The sequence below is a fragment of the Sarcophilus harrisii genome, chromosome 6 (assembly GCF_902635505.1).
Source record: "Sarcophilus harrisii chromosome 6, mSarHar1.11, whole genome shotgun sequence".
In the NCBI taxonomy this organism is placed as follows: Eukaryota; Metazoa; Chordata; class Mammalia; order Dasyuromorphia; family Dasyuridae; genus Sarcophilus; species Sarcophilus harrisii.
Window position 1 is genome coordinate 34,969,294 of NC_045431.1, and position 18,065 is coordinate 34,987,358.

General features: G+C 36.8%; 1 protein-coding gene across 1 annotated transcript in view; it reads right to left on the minus strand.

Annotated features, from left to right (window-relative positions):
• CORIN (corin, serine peptidase) overlaps window positions 1-18,065 on the minus strand; it is a 181,228-nt gene that overhangs the window by 83,886 nt on the left and 79,277 nt on the right. The window contains exon 5 of the mRNA XM_031941961.1: window positions 10,389-10,567. Within this exon, the coding sequence (XP_031797821.1) occupies window positions 10,389-10,567 (179 nt within the window). The remainder of the gene's footprint in view (window positions 1-10,388; window positions 10,568-18,065) is intronic.

Here is an 18,065-nt window from a genome sequence, read left to right on the forward strand (position 1 = left end):
AGTTCTTCATCTGCAAAATGAGCTAGAGAAGGAAATGGCAGACCACTCTGCTATCTTTGCCAAGAAAATCCCAGATGGGGTCTCACAGAATTAGACATGACAGAAGTGAGTGAACAAAGTGTCTAAGCCAGGCGTCAAACATACATTTTCCAAATTCTAAGTCCAGTGTTCTATATGGAGTGTGATGGTGAAACTAAGATACTTGGTAAAGTAGCACTGATATCATGAAAATCATTTTGTAAGAAAACAGAGTGAAAGCATTATGGAAAATATTGAGTAAGGATCACAGAATGAGAAACAGAAACAAGATAGTGGTAAAAGTATATACCAGATCATCCAGTCGATGGCTACTGAGTTCATGAAGCAGATTATACACCTGGCATGGAGGTATGATATAGTAGCGATAGGAGACTTCAAATATCTGGCCATATGTTGGCTGCTCCTTTTTAAAAGAGAGCATCTGGCTTTCATAACAATTCATAATATTTTAATTCTTCCAACAGTAGAGCAAGTGATATGTGGAGCTCTTACTCTGAACTTGATTCTGAGCAACAAAGGAGAAATAATAGTATTCCTGGGGGCAGGGCCCCCTCTATTAAACATGTCTTGACAGAGAAGGAAATAAAAGCCAGGTATGGTTTATAGTCAAGAGGCACATAAGACTTCAGAAAAGTAGATTTCAAAAGAATCCCAGAAAGGATAGGTCGGACCACATGGCCTACAATTTTTGGGTTTAAATGACTTGTAAGTAATGGAATCAAGGCCAGGTGATAGAGAATGAACAGGCAAGAATACAATGATCCTGTCAAAATTGGACTGTTGGTTGTTGTCCTTTACTCTTGAAGAAGACCAAACGGATACCGTTATGTTAAAGTTCAAATTATAGTGTGTCTGACTATGGCTGATCAGAACAATACAAACTCAGAATGATCTGCCACAGGTTGGGCACAGATAATCCACATGGACACTGGGGGTGGATTCTTCAAAAAAAAGAAGAAGAAGAAGAGCTAAAGTTCACTGCGAACTGAGATTATTCATGAATGCTAAGGAAAATGTTTTAAAATAATTTAAAGTATATTTATATTAAATTTTATTCATATTTTATATTAATGTATAATATATGGTTTATATAATATGTATGAATATATAAATATCAAATAACATTTAAGGATAAGAAAAAAAATTCTATTAAATTCAACTTGACCAACATTTATTGAGCACTTATTACCTCTGGGTTCCAGAAGCCTTGTTCTAGAACAGTGGTTCTCAAAGTATGGTGTAGAGAATCCTGGGGATCTCTGAAACCCTTTTAGAAGGTCTACAAATTCAAAAATAGTTTTTATTTCCAATATGGTAAATGTCTATAAATAAAATCCAGATAAACAAAAACGCTTTGGAGAGAGCCTCAATAATTTTTAATAGGATAAAGATACTGAAAACAAAAGTTTGAGAACCACTGTTCTAGAAGCTGGTGACACAAAGTTTGAAAAAAATCCCAGGTCATAAGGAACTGACATTTCTCTGAAAAAAAAAAAAATCACTGCTTAGTGAGGTCAGGGGAGTGGAGGGATAATGAATGATGATGAAAACATGAAAAATTTTTGTTACCTTTTTTAAGAAGAAAAATTTTCATCTAGGAAAAGCAAAACAAGAGTGAATAAGAAGTTAAAATCCAAAATCACAGAGGGATGGGATTAAGGGAGCACCTGGCTGACCAAAATAAGTTTAAATCAGCTAGCTCAAATGAAGCAAATTCCAAAGTACTGAAATGACTAACAGACAAGTTCACTGTCAGTGGTTTTTGAAAAGCCAATGAAGTTCCCAAGACAAATGTTGCCTATGAGTTTTTGAAATGATGTAGTTGAGTATCATGGGAAAAAAACTGGGAGAAAATGAGCCTGAAGAAAGTTCGGCATGAAACCCAGCTACACACAAAGCTAGGAAGAAGAGTTACCATATTTCCTTGCCACCAACTGCTTTCAGAAGCTCTCTTGGCCATCACCATTTGACAGCTCTTTCCCTCTTTTAAAGCTGAATATCTCCTGTGTACATTATACACATTCAGCTAATGAATATCTCGTTGCTGTCATTTATACAGCTCCAGGTACTTCCATCCTTCCCACACATTCAGTACCAATTTAAGTCTTCTGCATCCCAAACCCTGCTTATGTCCTCCTTGAATTGCTGTGGCCTCCGAATTTCTCATCCTCCTCAACTCCCATCACCAGAGAATAAGAGGGAATCTTCTACCACCTAGACTACATATAGGAGCAGCATTTGGAGATGAAATTAGGAGAACACAAAACAGACATAAAATGCCACTGCTTATTTCTCCAAGCTTACACAAACAAAACTGGCTCTGTGGCTTATAGAATATAAGAAACTCTTATTGTCCTTGGTGTCTATTTAAAAAATAAACATTAAACTCAGTAAAACAAAATGCATTCTTAAATCTACCCTCAAAGTCTGTCCCAGGTGTATTTTAAAATTATATAAGAATGTAAGAGAGCACCATTTAAGGTGCCTACAGTGTTCATCTAAGGCACAGATGTTCCACACAAAATCCAAACAAAATTAAGAATCATCCTTGACAAAGAGGACTTTCAAGTGTTCCTAATTAGAAATAACATTGTGTTAATTGCAATGAATCCTGAAAACTTACAAAGTCTTCTCAAAAAATACAGCAATTCCAATGAGATTAGTCTAACCTTCAATCTTGGGGAAAAAAAACAAATTGGATAGAAAAAAAAATCTTTTACCAAAATCTTGACATGCAGGACAATTCAAGGATCGGAGCAATTCAAGAGTGCTATATAACAGATAATTTTTAAGCAGTCATTGTATGAGTCACTTTACTAGATACTGGAGAAATAAAAAAAGAAAATTCCACTGCCCATGACCTCCAAGTGCTTACAATCTAATTAGAGGATTGCGACAGGTACATGAATAAGAATGACCTGAAATGGAAAAATGATGGGAAAAAGGCAAAGATTCAGACATAGTGCTCTAGTTAAAACTGAGGAGAAAGAGATTGATTTTGTCTAGCAAAATCAGAAGAGTCTAAAAAGAGATTTCCTCAGCGAGCACCCAAGAGAGAATACATACCAGGCATGAAACAAAAAGCATCAGAATGGAAGAAGGGAAAAGACTGAGCAATCGCTAACAATTCAATTTGGTGAGAACCAGAAACACGCTGGTTGATGTTTAACAATATCCAAAAGAAAAAAAAAACATCCCTACAAAAGCTTGTAGATTTAAATTTAATAAACAGAACACTCAAACTCTTGATTTGTAGCATTTGTTGATTTCTGAAGTGTCATGGATCAGGGTGAAAATTTAACCATCAGGTGCCAAGTTTGAGTCAGTTCCAGCACTCCCTTGGCTAGAACTTATATATAAGCTATAAGCATATAAGAAAAAGAAGTATAATACAAAAAATGGAAAAGTAGGCTGCAGTTAGACTAAGTAAATAATTATTCCCATTTTTTAGATGAGGAGACTGAAGCCCAGAAAGAATAAGTACTTTATCCCAAATCACACAGCTTGTAAGTGTCAGAGGCAGAATTTGACCCAGATCTTTCAATTTTCAGTATGAGATTCTTTCCACTACTCTCACTTTCAGTAAATAGTTGTTGGATGAAACATTCTTGATGATAGACTAGGCTGAGGAATACAATGGCAGCTCTTACGTCCAGTCAGTATCAATCAATCTATATAAATTAAGACTCACCATTAAATTAAAAGCTCTTGAAGCAGAATGTAAGTTCAACTTCCTTTACTCTTTTCAACAATCAACTATTTAATTTATATAATACTAATTATATTTGTTACATCATTTTGCAAGTAGTCTCGCACTGGTCTGGTGATTTTTTGCTTTTTTGCTACAATAAAACTGTATGCCTCTCTAAGGACCAAGTCTTTTATTTGCTTTGTATTCTATAACTAAATATAAAATTGCCAGTTGATAAATGCTTGATGGATAATTAAGACCCAGGAAGTGTTCAATATAGTACTCTTTGAACTAGTGACACTAATGTATTAATGGATTTAGTATCTTTATTTCAACAGAAATTTTACTTTGCATTATTTTCCCAGCCCTGGAGTTAGGTTTTTGGCGGTCCGTTTAGTTTTCCTCATCCACTTCACACAGGGCAGAGAGGTGGATAGTTGGTTACTATATAGGTTGTTAACATGTGGATACCACATCTGGGCAAAGTATTCAGTAGGCATTTGGCTTGAGAAGAGGGCAGGCTCACCATTTTACACCTGTAGCTATAGGGAAGTTTTCTTTTCTTTCTCTTTCTTCTTTTTTTTTTTTTTTTAAGATGATTCTAGTTTGACACAAAGAGATAAAGAAGCAAATGTATCTTGGGTAATTTTTAAAATTAAAAAAAATAACTAATAGAGATTCCTTTAAATATTCAAATCTTGCTTTGTGTAAAGCACTGGCAATTGTTTCTATTAAGTCGTGGAATCAATTATATCATGGAAACATCATGACCAGCATCAAAAATGTCACTGGTAAAATGGTTGCTATCTATGACCATAGTATTAAATCAATTCTGGTCTGAGCATTGCTATTTAGCTAGGCAACTAAATGAGTGCTGTTAAAATTTTAAACTGTAGCAAGGAAAGCATCCTTTCTGTTTCAGGAAAATAAAATGCCACCTCAAGTCGAATTCTTTACTCAAGAGGAAACTAATTCCATGTGCTCAATAAGAGTGATGAAATGATGAGGAAACATGTACTGTTCTTGCTCAGTCAGGAACGTTTTTGTAACATTAGTTCATTATGGACTCCCTACTATTTTCCTAAATTTGCAGAATAGCAAATTCAGAATAAGGCTAATGATTTAAAATGAAATATCAGGACTAAAAAGAAGATGAAAATTCTTTTCAATTTATGGACCAAAATTAGTGGCAGAGCAAATAAAAACAGCATGAACAGTATAATCCATTTTTAATCATCAAAGAATAGAATTAACTGCTTGCTCAGCTGGACACAAGTAAAATTCAAGTATAAAAGAAATTTTCATTAAAGTCTATATGCTTCCTTATAAGAAATTTCAGGAAAATGAAAAGACATACAGAGTAAAGAAAGCAGAATCAAGAAAAGGGATACAAGCAATGGTTACAATAATGATCAAGCTGTTATAGAAAGAAAATGATGTAAATGTACCTTCCTCTCATTTCTCTACATTTCAGTAAAGAAGCAGAATTTATTCCAAATATTGCATATACTAGGCTATATATACATATGTCTAAACTATACATATATAGTTGCTGAATCAATTTTGCCGAACATTTTTATTTTGTGACAAGAAAAGATTCTAATGGGGCAAGAGAGTGTCTAATGGGAACCATTAGTTAATAAAAAAAAAAGTTATCAGTAAAATTTTTAAAATCTTCCCTACATAAGTGGGTGGAGTCACTCCCATCCCCAATTAATCAAAGATGACCCAGTCTTCTAAATTGAATCAATCACCAATCCAAAGAAAAGTATGCGAGTCCTCCATCAATAGTAAAGGATTAAAGGAGCTTTGGATCATTAGATGAAAGCAAATTATGTCATAAAGGAAATAACTTGTGATCAGCTGAAAGAATTACCTTCTTCCTATGTATAATACAGAAAGAAAACCAGTTCAAAAGCATCCTTTTGAGCAATAAACAAATCAGTTTGTTGTAGAATTCAGCAGTGAAAGACATCTTCCTAAAGCAAAGAATTATTTTAAGAGAGAGAGAAAATGTCAGACACTTATTCTCTCTCCTTTTCTCACCTCCATTTAATTAGGTGATGATATTGTAAACTTAGCCCAAAATCCCGAGACCCCAGCAGCAGCAGCAGTGGTTAACCAAGGGGTCTGCATCAGGAACTGGCGCACCAAAAACAAAAACCTTGTCCTGCAGATCTACTCCAAGGAGGAACTTCATGAAGTTCCACACAGGAAGACAAGAGCTTTCAATAACCAGCTATAATTGCCCAAGCTTGAACTTATTCTCCCCAAGAACAATGCCTGTACATGAGGAGAATGTGTCCAGAGTTTGGGAAGAATGTTTCTATAATAACTGTCCTTGCTATAACTGCTTAGTAATTACTCTTTCTAAAATATAATTAAGTCTAATTGATAATAAATGGGAAGCATATCAATAGGGATTCGTGGGTACCAGTACCAGAAAACACAGGTCCTTAAGAGTTACCCCTAAAATCCTAGTGGGGAGAAGTAATTTCCTTCTCTCTAGAGACTTGGCCTTGAGTTCAAGTTCAGGTTGAAGAAGTAGCCCCAGAAGGGTTGCTACACCTGCATCAACTCCACTATTACATCTAACTGTATTATAAAGAAAGATGGAAGAGTACCTATGTGGAAAGATAGGCGGAGGTATCATAAAGTCAAATTATAATTGTAGTAGGATTTGACATCTGGGGACAATTTCTTTTGATAAGATTGACCACTAAAATAGAAAGTTTACATGCCAGTTGTCACTGACTCCTCCATAATGCTATCTATAATTTTTTTTAGGTCTAAAGAAAATACTTTAAAGAAATGTCCTTGCACTTTCCCCTGCAATAAAGCAACCAACAGTTTTTCACAGAGACACATTTGTCTCATCAAAAAAAATTAAATCGTCAGTGCATTAAGAGTTTGTTAAGAGGTTGCTACCAGGATCCAGCACTAGACAAAACAAACAAAATACTTGAGAAAGGAAGGAAAGAAAAGGGAGAAAAATAATCAGTTCCCTCATGACTGGGGAGCCGTTCTTCAGACCTATAGAAATACAATTTAAGTGCTGCCTCCCTTGTGTGAATGCAGATGAGATAGAGGTCAAGGTTAGTTATATAGTCTCGAATGATTGATGAAACTTGACCTTCAGAACCCTGAATTCTCACAATTCAACTATATGAAAATGCACACAAATATTTACTTTAAAATCTTTGAGACAGAATTCCCACAACATTATCATCATATCATTAGATTTTCTTTGCAGTTCCTAATGTCAATACAGGACAGAAACGATAGCTAAGAGTCTCTGTATAAGATAAATAAATCTCAGAGCTTTGACTGGCACAAAGAATACTAGGTGAAATTTTAGTCAAGTTTTCTAAATTCGACATTGGCAATAACAGCTGTTCCACATTATAGGTCTTGTCTGAATTCAGTTTGTAAAGTGGTTCAAGTTCTCTAGAGACAAACACTACATAAACATAGAGTAGCAGTATAATATTACTGATCCAATATTGGCTTGACCCAAGCTCTCATGATTATTGTGTGGTGGAAAGAGGCTGGAAGAAGCAATTTAAAAACCCAAGTTCTAGGTCAACCTCTAAGCTAACCCTAGAAATTGCAAGCGATGTGGATCAGCATGAAGCAGGAGAGAGAGCAGTGATTCCAAAGGAAGGAGGAAAGACAAGCCTGGAGAATTGTCTTTACCTGGCCTGTCCTTGGCTCCATTCCACCAGTTCACTCAGAAATGAATAAGCAACTAGGATTAATCAAAGCCCCACAGAGGCCAATGAAAGAGCCAGTCTTACTGAGAAACAGTCAGAGAAAAGTTGCTGCCAGGGGCAGAATTTTGAATGGAAAAGCTGCAGCAATCAGAGCCAGCCTCGATCCCCAAGTTCCCCAATTGATTTGACTTGGACCCTTCAGGAGGCTGTGAATGGAAAAGCAGAAGGGAGATGCTTAAAAATATTAAGTATGAGAGGTAATTCCAAGCTTGAGGATCCTTGCTGCTCCCACTGAGAGCTTTTGAGTGTAAACATCTGAACTGTGTCTGCTGCTGCTGCTGCTGTTGTTGTAATTTAGCTGTTACAATCATTCATTCCCAACTCTTCACAATCACATTTGGGGTTTTCTTGACAAAGAGATGGAATCTCATTTCCTTCTCCAGCTCATTCTTACAGATGAAGAACTAAGGTAAACAGAATTAAGTGACTTGCCCAAATTCACAATAGCTACTAAGTGTCTGAGGTTGGATTTAAACTCATGAAGATGCGTCTTCCCGATTCCAATTCCAGTACTCTATTCACTGCAGCACTTAGTTGTGTCTAGGAATTCCTAAATTTAGGATATACCAATAATTTTTGCGCTACTTGGGTCTGAGAGAAGTTGTGAGTAGATAGGCTACATAACATTTGGGGATTAAAAATACTTTTTAAAACATTTTGATTCAATGGTAATGAGTAAAATGTCATATAGAGCCAAAAAAACCTAGATGGGCAATTCTACTATGAATTTCACTGAAATCCATCACCAAAGGAGGAGGATGGAAAAGAAGTCAAGTTATAAGATATTAAACAGATAGATGATAGATTTCCCCACAGATCACAACCCTAATCTAATGAGACAACCACTATCACAAGTGGAGGACAGAAATATCTGCTTTCTGAGAATCACAGAAAATTTATAAATTTCCTCCTCTTCCCACCCGAGCAAGAGTCCCCTAGTGCTGAGTGAAGAACCCAGCCACTTGAGTGAGACATGCTTTGACCATAGTCTATTGTTGAATAAACAAGGTAAGGTTAGTGATCAACAGCATTCTATAGTGGATTAAATTATTATTATTTTATTTTCCTAAAGTAAACTATTTTATCCACGGGAGTAAGAGATAGAGAAGAAAATCAACTTTCAAGGATGAACATCAAGTAAATGACTTCATTCAGTCCATTAATTGTATTGATTTCTACTTTTTCCATTTTGTGATTTTATAAGGCTCTAATAGTGCCTAGAACAGTGCTAGGTATATACTAGGTATGCAATAAATAGCATTTGTTTAAAAACTGAAGTAGATAAACTTGGAAATTTTTTTAGAATCTGGATGAATTTTTTAAAAATAAATGAGGGAAAGAAAAAGCTATTGTCTTAATAGTAAGTGGTTGCCTACATTGCTTTCACCAGATAACAGTTCTATTTTATTCTGCATGTATGTAACTTATTTCCTTCACATCCATTGATTCAACGTTTATAAGCACATTTTCAACGCTCAGGGCACTTTGCTAAGTGCTGTGTCCTTATTGAAGGAGCTTACAACTTTGTAGAGGAGATTATAATACACGTTACAGAAATCATTAGATTGCAAATTCCTGGAGGGCAGGGACAGTGTGATTTCCAATCTTTACATCTTTAGCACAGAGTAGAGAATCTTGCAAATAATTGGCATTTAATATATTTATTTAATTTGATGATTTATACAGAAACCTCAGTGCTCCAGTATCTTCTGGGAATTACGAGCTGGACTGATTTTTTTTATCCTACCAAAAGAGATGTAATTATGGAAGGACCAAGAAGACTTAGTTGATTTTATTTATACTGTCATTCCACAGCATGGTTCCTAAAACCAAATGTTAGTAAGGCTCTCTTATATACTACAAAAACTAATCCAGTTAGCACACTTTCTAACATTTAACACATTAACATAATTATACTAAATGTATATGGACATAAACTAGAAATTATACTGTCATTTTAAGTTATAATGCAAATAATAATTAAGACCTTACATTTGCAAAGAACAATAAACCTATATATAATAAGTATAATACATTTTATTACCTTTATTTTACCCAGAAGGGAAGTGAGTATCAAAGAGACAAGAGTAATTTATACAAGATCACACTATTAAGGTAATGCCAGAGCAGACTCTGAATTCAGGGCTCCTGGCTTCAATTTTACCCAGTGTCCACCATCCCTTTTTTCCCCCCAATCCCTACAAAAAGAAAAGAAACCACAATTCGAGAGGACATCAATCCTTACCAACGAACCAAATAAGATAATATGCTTTTCTGATACTTAGCACTATGCCCATCAAACAAGAATCAAAAACATATTCTTTAAATTCTAGAGAAATACTCCATCTGGAACCATCTATCAGATCCATATCCAACTTAACAGAAATTCTTTATCGTTTCCAGAAAGACCAAAAAACAAATCACAAATATGCACTGGAACTTAGCCCAAAATCGTTCAGAGAAAGCTCTGTATACTTTTAAAGCTAAAGTTTTGATTTGGAAAACTTTCTTGCTTATATAGTAACTTGTGGAGACTTCTCAAAGAATCATTGAAGATTACAGATAGTATAATTCTAATTTTCATCTGTTTTCTTGTTCATTGTACGTACTTTTAGCCCTGTGCCATCAAGCCGAGTTCTCCAAATGATAGACGATTAAAAAACAAAATCAAAAATTTAAAGGAGAGGGGAGGAAGGAGAGAAGAGGGGGAAGGAAGAAAACGGAGATGGGAGAGAGGAGGGGAGGGGCATCTCTGAGGTTTAACTTTCCCAGCTAACATCTGGCATCCCTCTGGTTCTCCACCCTGTGCTTTGGAGAGGATAATATTCTGTGACAGAGCTCCCTGAACTTTTTAGGTTGAAGGGAAATAAAACACAGAAACCTACATTCTTCTTCTGGTTCCTGCGGCGGGAAGAAGCAGACCCTCCTGATGTCGCTATTGCTGTGGTCACTAAACTGGGAGCATTTGAGAAATTCAGGCCAGGAAAAATTCACCATTCCCAGAACCGGTTCACAGCCTTCTTTTGCAATTTCACAAAAAGACCTACAGGGCAGGAGTCCATGGCTAGAAGAAAAGAAATATTTTTGAAATTCAATATTTTTTCCAAAATACATTTCTGAACACATATCTGAACAAAAATAAATACAAGTTCACACCAGATGCCTTAGCTCATAACTTGCAAAAATGTCCTGTCCTAAAAAAGCATATAATTCACTTATAATGTCCATGTGAAATAACTTTTAAATGACAAGGGGAAAAACATCACAATAATAAATGAAGGTAGTCACAATATTGCTGTAAGAAAGCATCATTAAAATTAAAGAACGTTGAATTGGAAAGGATCTCGGGAACTGCCTAGTTAAACCCTCTACCTAAGTAGGGTTAACCCTTGAAAAAAATGACAGAGAAAAGACCATCGAGTTTTTGCTTAACACTCGCTGTGACAATAAATTACTACCTATCAGTCAAATAAGCATTTATTAAGCACTTACTATATGCTAACTGTTATGCTAAGGACACGTGGATAGAAATGAAACTGTTGCTTCAGTAAAGCAGCTACATTTTATCAGGGGAGATAACGTACACAGAGGAGGAAATACAAGATTAATACAGAACAAAGACGCAATAGTTTGTAGTTTAGAGGAAGAAAATTAGTATTGGATAGATTTGGAAAAATTTTACAAAGGGATGGTGCTTGAGGTGAAGGGAAGTAAAGGCTTCATTGAGGCAGAAGGAAGGATGAAATATATTCCAGGGATAGAGTAGGAGCAAGACAGAAGCAAGAAGACTGGAGGGAGTGTGTTCCATGGGAGGAATATCAAGGACAATTTCAGTACACCATAGAATGTGGAAAAAGGAAGAGGAAAGGGGAAAAGCATTTATTAAATGCCTGCTGTGTACCAAACACTTCACAAATATCCATTTAATCCTCACAATAACCCTGGAAGGTGGGGAGGAAAAAAACAAGTAAGGAGACCAGGAAAGTCAATTGGAACCAGATTGTGGAGGGCTTTAAAGATCCAAACAAAAAAGTTTACATTGTGGCCTTGGAAGCAAAGAACCACCACTGGAATCTGAGTAGAAAAGTAACGTCTTCAGACCTGTCCTTTAGGACAGTGATTTTCACTTTGGCAACTGTGGGAAAGCAGATAGGAATAGGAAGGGGCTCCAGTCAGTGAATCCAATAAGGAGACGTGATATTATAAGAGTCCAAACGAGAGGCGATAATGGTCTGAACTCAATAAAGTGTTAAATAGTAAAAAGGACAAAAAATACTGTGGAAGTAGAAAGGGCAAGAATTGGCAACTAACTGGATCTTTAAAGAAAGTATGAATAGTTCAGGGCAGCATCAAAGTTGTCAACGTGGGAAATTGGAAATATGGTGTTTCCTTCAATAAAAATAGGGAAGTTCAGAAGAAGGTTATGTTGGCAGATGGGTAGGAGGGGGAAAGGAAGGTATGAGTTCTATTTTGGACATGTTGAGTTTGATGTTTATGAGAATTTAAGAGCAAGATTAAAGCTAGGAATATAGAATTAGGCATTATCTGTATACAGATGATAATTCAACCAGTCCCTAGCTGTTGAGAAGGCCATTAAATGAAAGAATACAGAAAGGGGAGGGTAGAATATCAAGGAGGAATTGGCAGTAGGGAGCAGGGAAGCCAGGACTAAATGTCAAATTAGGGGGCAAAAAGATACCAATGTCAGAACACTGAACAGTCAAACAATAGAGGAATTGGGAGAGAATAGTGTTATAGAAATCAGAGAAAAGAGAGAATCTGGAAGGGAATGGGCAGTGTCCCATGTTTCCAATAAGTTGAGAGAGAGGACTGATAAAAGATCAGATTTCAAATTTGAGATCCCTGATAACACTGGAGAAAATAGTTTCACCTGAATTATAAAGTTGGTTTCCAAAGTGTTCATGGAAGCAATGACAAACAATTTTTCATGTGTGTAGGTTTGTTTGGGTTTTTTTTAGGAGTTTGGCAAAAAAAAAAAAAAAATAAGGAGAAATAAGACAATAGCTTTAGGAAATGATAAAGTCTTGTACAGGTTTTTGTTTGTTTTTGTTGTGTGTGTGTGTGTGTGTTTGTGTGTGTACAGAAAGACCCACCAGACAGGGAGAGACTGACAGGGAGTATATGAAAAAGAAATAATGCACAATGTCCAGATAGCTAGGTTAAATCCACATTTTAAGGGGTCTAAATACCAAGCAGAAATATTGATCTCTTTCCTAGAGTTGCAGAGGAGCCAGTGAGCTTTTCCTGCAGGGTGCATCCTCAGAGATGGGCAGTCCCACATCCAGCCTGGTGATAAAGCACATCCACCCCACTGAGCAGAAGTGTTGAGACGATATCGGGCTCTCTTGGTACAGAGCCTTTACGTACAAATGTATGTAATTCTTTTGGCCACCCTCATGAGCTCCATTAGGAAAATCATGGATTGTCAAAGGCTGACTTTGAAAATCATACATCCTTTTGGCATGAAAATATTTCTGGAATCTTCCTAAGGCAATTAAATTTTCAGATGAGGTATAAAGATTTGACCAAATCAGCTACATAATTATCTCCACATGTAAATATTTAGGTTAATTCAGTAACGTAGACACAGCCAGTAGGGCTTGCTATTTCCAGGGATTAGCCAAAGGATAGGGAACATTTCTGTCCCAAGATATTACGTATAAACTGATCCAGACTCTAACCACTGAAGGCTCCCTCTACAAAATAAATACCTAACTGCTATTCAGCAATTAGATAATTCCGATTGAGTTCTTGGCAGCAGGAAGATTACATCACCCAAATCATCATTCTTTGCTTTTCCCATTCATTTCTGATAAACTGGGAAATAGCTTTTTCTTAACAAGAACTGAGACCCATGTATCAACCAGATTCAAAACTTGAACTTGAACAAGTCAACTGAAATTTTGCTCCATGGCACAGACATCTGTGGGTGGGAAGAGAGGAGCCGCCTTCTATTTTTCCTCTACCTGGGGGAGCACCTTGATCACAAGCTGCTCAAGCCCAGAGCCAAGGAGTTTCCCAGAGAAATATTGCTCCTCCAAGCCAGACAGAAAGGTGGCAAGACAGAAAGGAAGCCTGGGAATGAGCAGCAGGCAGACATGTGGGTCCTCTGGGCCATTTTTCACCCACACAGAGAGAGCTCTTCTGTGGCTGTACTTCTCCAGGGAACTCATTTTATAAAGGAAGAAAAAGCACTTCAGATGTCTGACACATGTTATGGCCAAGGAGAGGTGTAGCCTAGAAACAAGCAATGAGCTGGAGGCATAGAGTCCTTAAGGACTGCTCTAGAGATAAGGAACAGATTAACAGAAAGAAGGACTTAAGCTTTTTCAATCACATCCAATTCAAGACCTGGGATAGTAGTAAATCTACCAGAAAGCTTTGGAAGGTACAACAGGCTGGAGAAGATTCCTTCCAATCAGGATCTGCACCTCCCGTCCTCCCCACCACACACACACACAAAAGCCCTATTTCTGCTTTAACCAGATAGATCACCATGGATTTTAAGTGTTTCCATGGCTAGCTCATTCTTGAAAAACCAGGTTGAGCAACCCATATTCCCCCCAAGTCTTTCCTAGAGGTTCTTAATTTGTTTAAAGTATGCCAGTTCATTTAAATGAAACTCTAGTTGATGGAATTTCAAACAATAACATAAAATGAAGTAAAAACGAGTAAGGCTAAAGTGGAAAAAAATATTTTCAAACCACAATATCACTCAACCCTGAATTTGTTCCACTGGGTTAGACCTGATTTTTCAAATCTCCCCTTCTCCTTCTGAATATACGAGCCCCTGAAATGGTTTGTATATGTGACCCCCCCCCCCCCCCCCCCCCCCCAGTCTCTTTCTTTCTGGAAAAAGAATTCTGGTACTCCTATAATTCTCATGGATCCTAAATTCATTTTTAAAGAAATTCAATAATCTTGAAAGGAAATTTGCTAAAGGCGCCTGTTTTTCTAAATTTTGAGGTGATCTTCCCTGGGAATATAATATGTGCATTAAAATCCCGTTAAACGTTCCATTCTAAAATTAGGTTTAAAAAAAAAACAGAGAATGTTTCTTGAATGGTTCTCTTAAGACAAGTTCCTGGCTTAGAGACTCTAATTGCTAGAACAGTGTATATGAAATAGTGTTAAAGCATTAATAACTAGTACATCTTTCAAACAACAAGGGAGACTTGGGACCTTGTTCATGTTTTCCACGGAATTGAGTTTTCTATAATGGGCCGCCCTCATTTGCTTTTCAACACTTTGATGATACGAAGGAACAACATTTTGGCATCTAAATACTTCCATGCAAAAAAGCAAGCTTCCCCCTACAAAGAAACCCTGGCAAACTGTGAGAGCCGGTTATGATGACTGGAAATGCCTTATTAGGAAGGTAAGAACATCACAGCGGCGCTGGGTAAAATAAATTGGATGTGTTGTGGAAATCCTTAACACAACCTAGCAAGAGATAAGGCTCCTCACACTGGTCTTGTCTCTGTCACCAATGGCAGGAAGCTTTAACAGCTGTAACAAAAGTGTCGCCAACACATCTCATTGAGCACTGAAAATTATTGTAATCTTATCTCTAGTTAATGTACTAAAAATAGCATATATATATATACACACATTTATACATAAACGTGTGTATATATATACATATGTATTTATATATAGTGTGTGTATATATATACACACTATATATATATATATATATGTATGTATACATACAGACTTTACAATTTACAGTGACATATTTTGCTCATAATAACACTCTCATAGGTGGTACGAGTATTTCCAACCATGAGAAAAACAAGTCTCAGACACAAAATTAATGAGTTACAAAGTAAGGAACCTTGACCTCTCACTCCAAACTTTTGGTGGCACCCTATTCATGGCCAAAAAGAATAATCAAGTGTCCTGGTTATTACTGTCTAAAATAAATTTTATGTTTGGGACACAATTAAAAGTATATAAGTAAATCATATGTATATAGATTTTTCTTGCTTCAAGTAATAAATATTTCTGCTCCTTATTATTTCCCCAAAATGAGGGACACATATAATTTTATAAATAAATATATGTTTATATATATGCATATGTATACATAGCATTATATATCATATACAAAGTTCTTATAATTTATAAAAGATGACAATCATCTTTTAAACATCTCAGAGAAATTCAGTATTGTAAATTCATACTGTGAAATTTTGGTAAGAATCAATAACCCTTTCTAGTATAAAAAAGTTCTATTAATAACTTATCTTTTTACAAATTGAAAAAATTTTATATCAGATTAGATTTAGAAAGGGCATAGTATTTTTGTTGTGTTTAGTCATTTCATTTCTGATTCTTCCTGACTCCATTTGGAATTTTTTTTTTTTTTTTTGCTGAGGCAATTGGAGTTAAGTGACTTGCCCAAGATCACAGAGCCAGGAAGTGTTAAGTGTCTGAGACCACATTTGAACTCAGGTCCTCCTGACTTCAGGGCTGCTGCTGCTCTACCCACTGTTCCACCTAGCTGCTCCATTTGGAATTTTCTAAGCAAAGATACTGGAGTGGTTTGCCATTTTCTTCTCCAGCTCACTTTATAGATGAGGAAACTAAGGGAAACAAGGGTTAGGGATTTGTCCAGTGTCTGAGGCTGGATCTGAACTCAGGTTTTTCTGATTCCAGGTCTGGCACTCTACTAAGGATTATGCAATTTAGCTGCCTCAAATTAAAATTAGATTACCTTTAAGATCTCTTCTACCCTCAGACTTTTAGGATACTATAATGTTTGAATCTCAATACCACTACCAAGAAGAAAATGACTCTGGAAAAGGTCCAGAGGATACCAAAAATAACAAAGACTGGCATTAATATGGACAAAATATTAAGGGAATATTAATCGAGGCAATGAAGGAATATAATCCTAATGAAAATCACAAAGCAACATGGCGGGCAGGAGAGCATCTTGCTTTGAGAGGGAACCGACCTAGAATCCTGTAATGGGCTGAGGTTTGAGTTGATGCACTGAGGTCCCAAGTACGTGAGGCTAAATAGTAATTGGGCTATACTCTATTAATATACATGATTGGATAAAGAATGGTCCCTGCCCACTCTCTGTGCAAGTCCTGATGTGTTGTAGAGGAAATGACGATTTTGGTGGGTGGAGGCAGAGAGAGACAGGAAGAGAAGCTGGGAGAGATTGGGCCGGGGTTCGATTCTCCTAGCTGCTGGTCGTGTGACTGCTGGTCTAGCTAGCTTCTTGACTCAGCTGCACACATTGCTATTGCCCATTCTCTTCCACCTCCGATCCTTCTTCACTGAGAATAAAGACTGACGATTTTCCCCTAACCTGAATTCTTGACTCCTGCTGATTTTAAAATACGCGGTCTTCACAGAATCCCAACCCTGACATTTAGAACTAGGTGATATTGGGCCAGTTACCTAACCTCCTGCACCTCAATTTCCTCACCTACAAAGGAATCAGAATGATTACTAAGATCTCTAAGTTTTAAATGCACATCCTTATGATCCAGAGTAAACACTAACATGTCTTTCCAACTGAGAATTGCAGAACTGTTGGGGAGGATTTCTTGAAAGTCAAAGGAGAGGAGGCTTAGGATAAACAAAAGAAAACACACTAATTATATCACCAAATAGTACAAAAACTCACCAGCCCAATAAGTCTATTCTCTACCACAGAGAATAATAGAACAGAAAAGAACTGCAAAAAGAGTCTGCATAATTTCAGAGATTCACTGTGTGTCTTTAAGGGAAAGAGAGGGTTTGAAAGCTGTCTCAAGACAGAAATTTTTCCTATAGGCAGTAAAACAGTATCCTCTAAGTAAATTTTTGAGGTTGATGGAAAAAAGGAATGAAGGGACTGAACGTTTATTAAGAGCCGAGTATTTGCCAGTGCTTTACAAATATTATCACATTATATCCTCCTGTGAGGTAGTTCCTGTTATTTTTTCCCATTTTATAGGGGAGGAATCTGAGGCAGAGTCTAAATCGCTTGCCTAGGATCACACAGCGAATAAATATCTGAAGTCAGATTTGATTCAGCCCTTCCTGACTCCGGACAAAGTGCTCCATCCATAGTAATGGCAGAGCCATCACCACGTTCCTCCATAGAGCATCTCCTGGTACCATTATAAGCAACAGTAAAGGGATCTGGGTGAATGACCCGGTCCGGCATTTCTTCAGCTCTCATATTTTCCTACATGCTGAATTCTACTGAAGAGGACAGTGCTACGGAAGTTCATGGGCCCAGATCTTGCCCAGAGACAGCCTACGTTCCTAATTCATGTCATAGATCACGGGGGTGGGGAGGGTGGGGGGGCAGAACATGGTTCTAACTAAACACTGATCTGGAAAAATATTCTCTATTATTAATGAGAGTAGACCCTTCCCAAATTGAAAGATATCTACTAATCTAATCGTCTGGTATTCTGTACAGTTTCTGAGAAGAAACAAGGTAGGCCTTTGAGAGAAGAGGACCTGATATACTATGTCTGTGTGATTTTCAGTAAATCACTCAATCTCTCAATCCTAGGTAATTTTCTAAA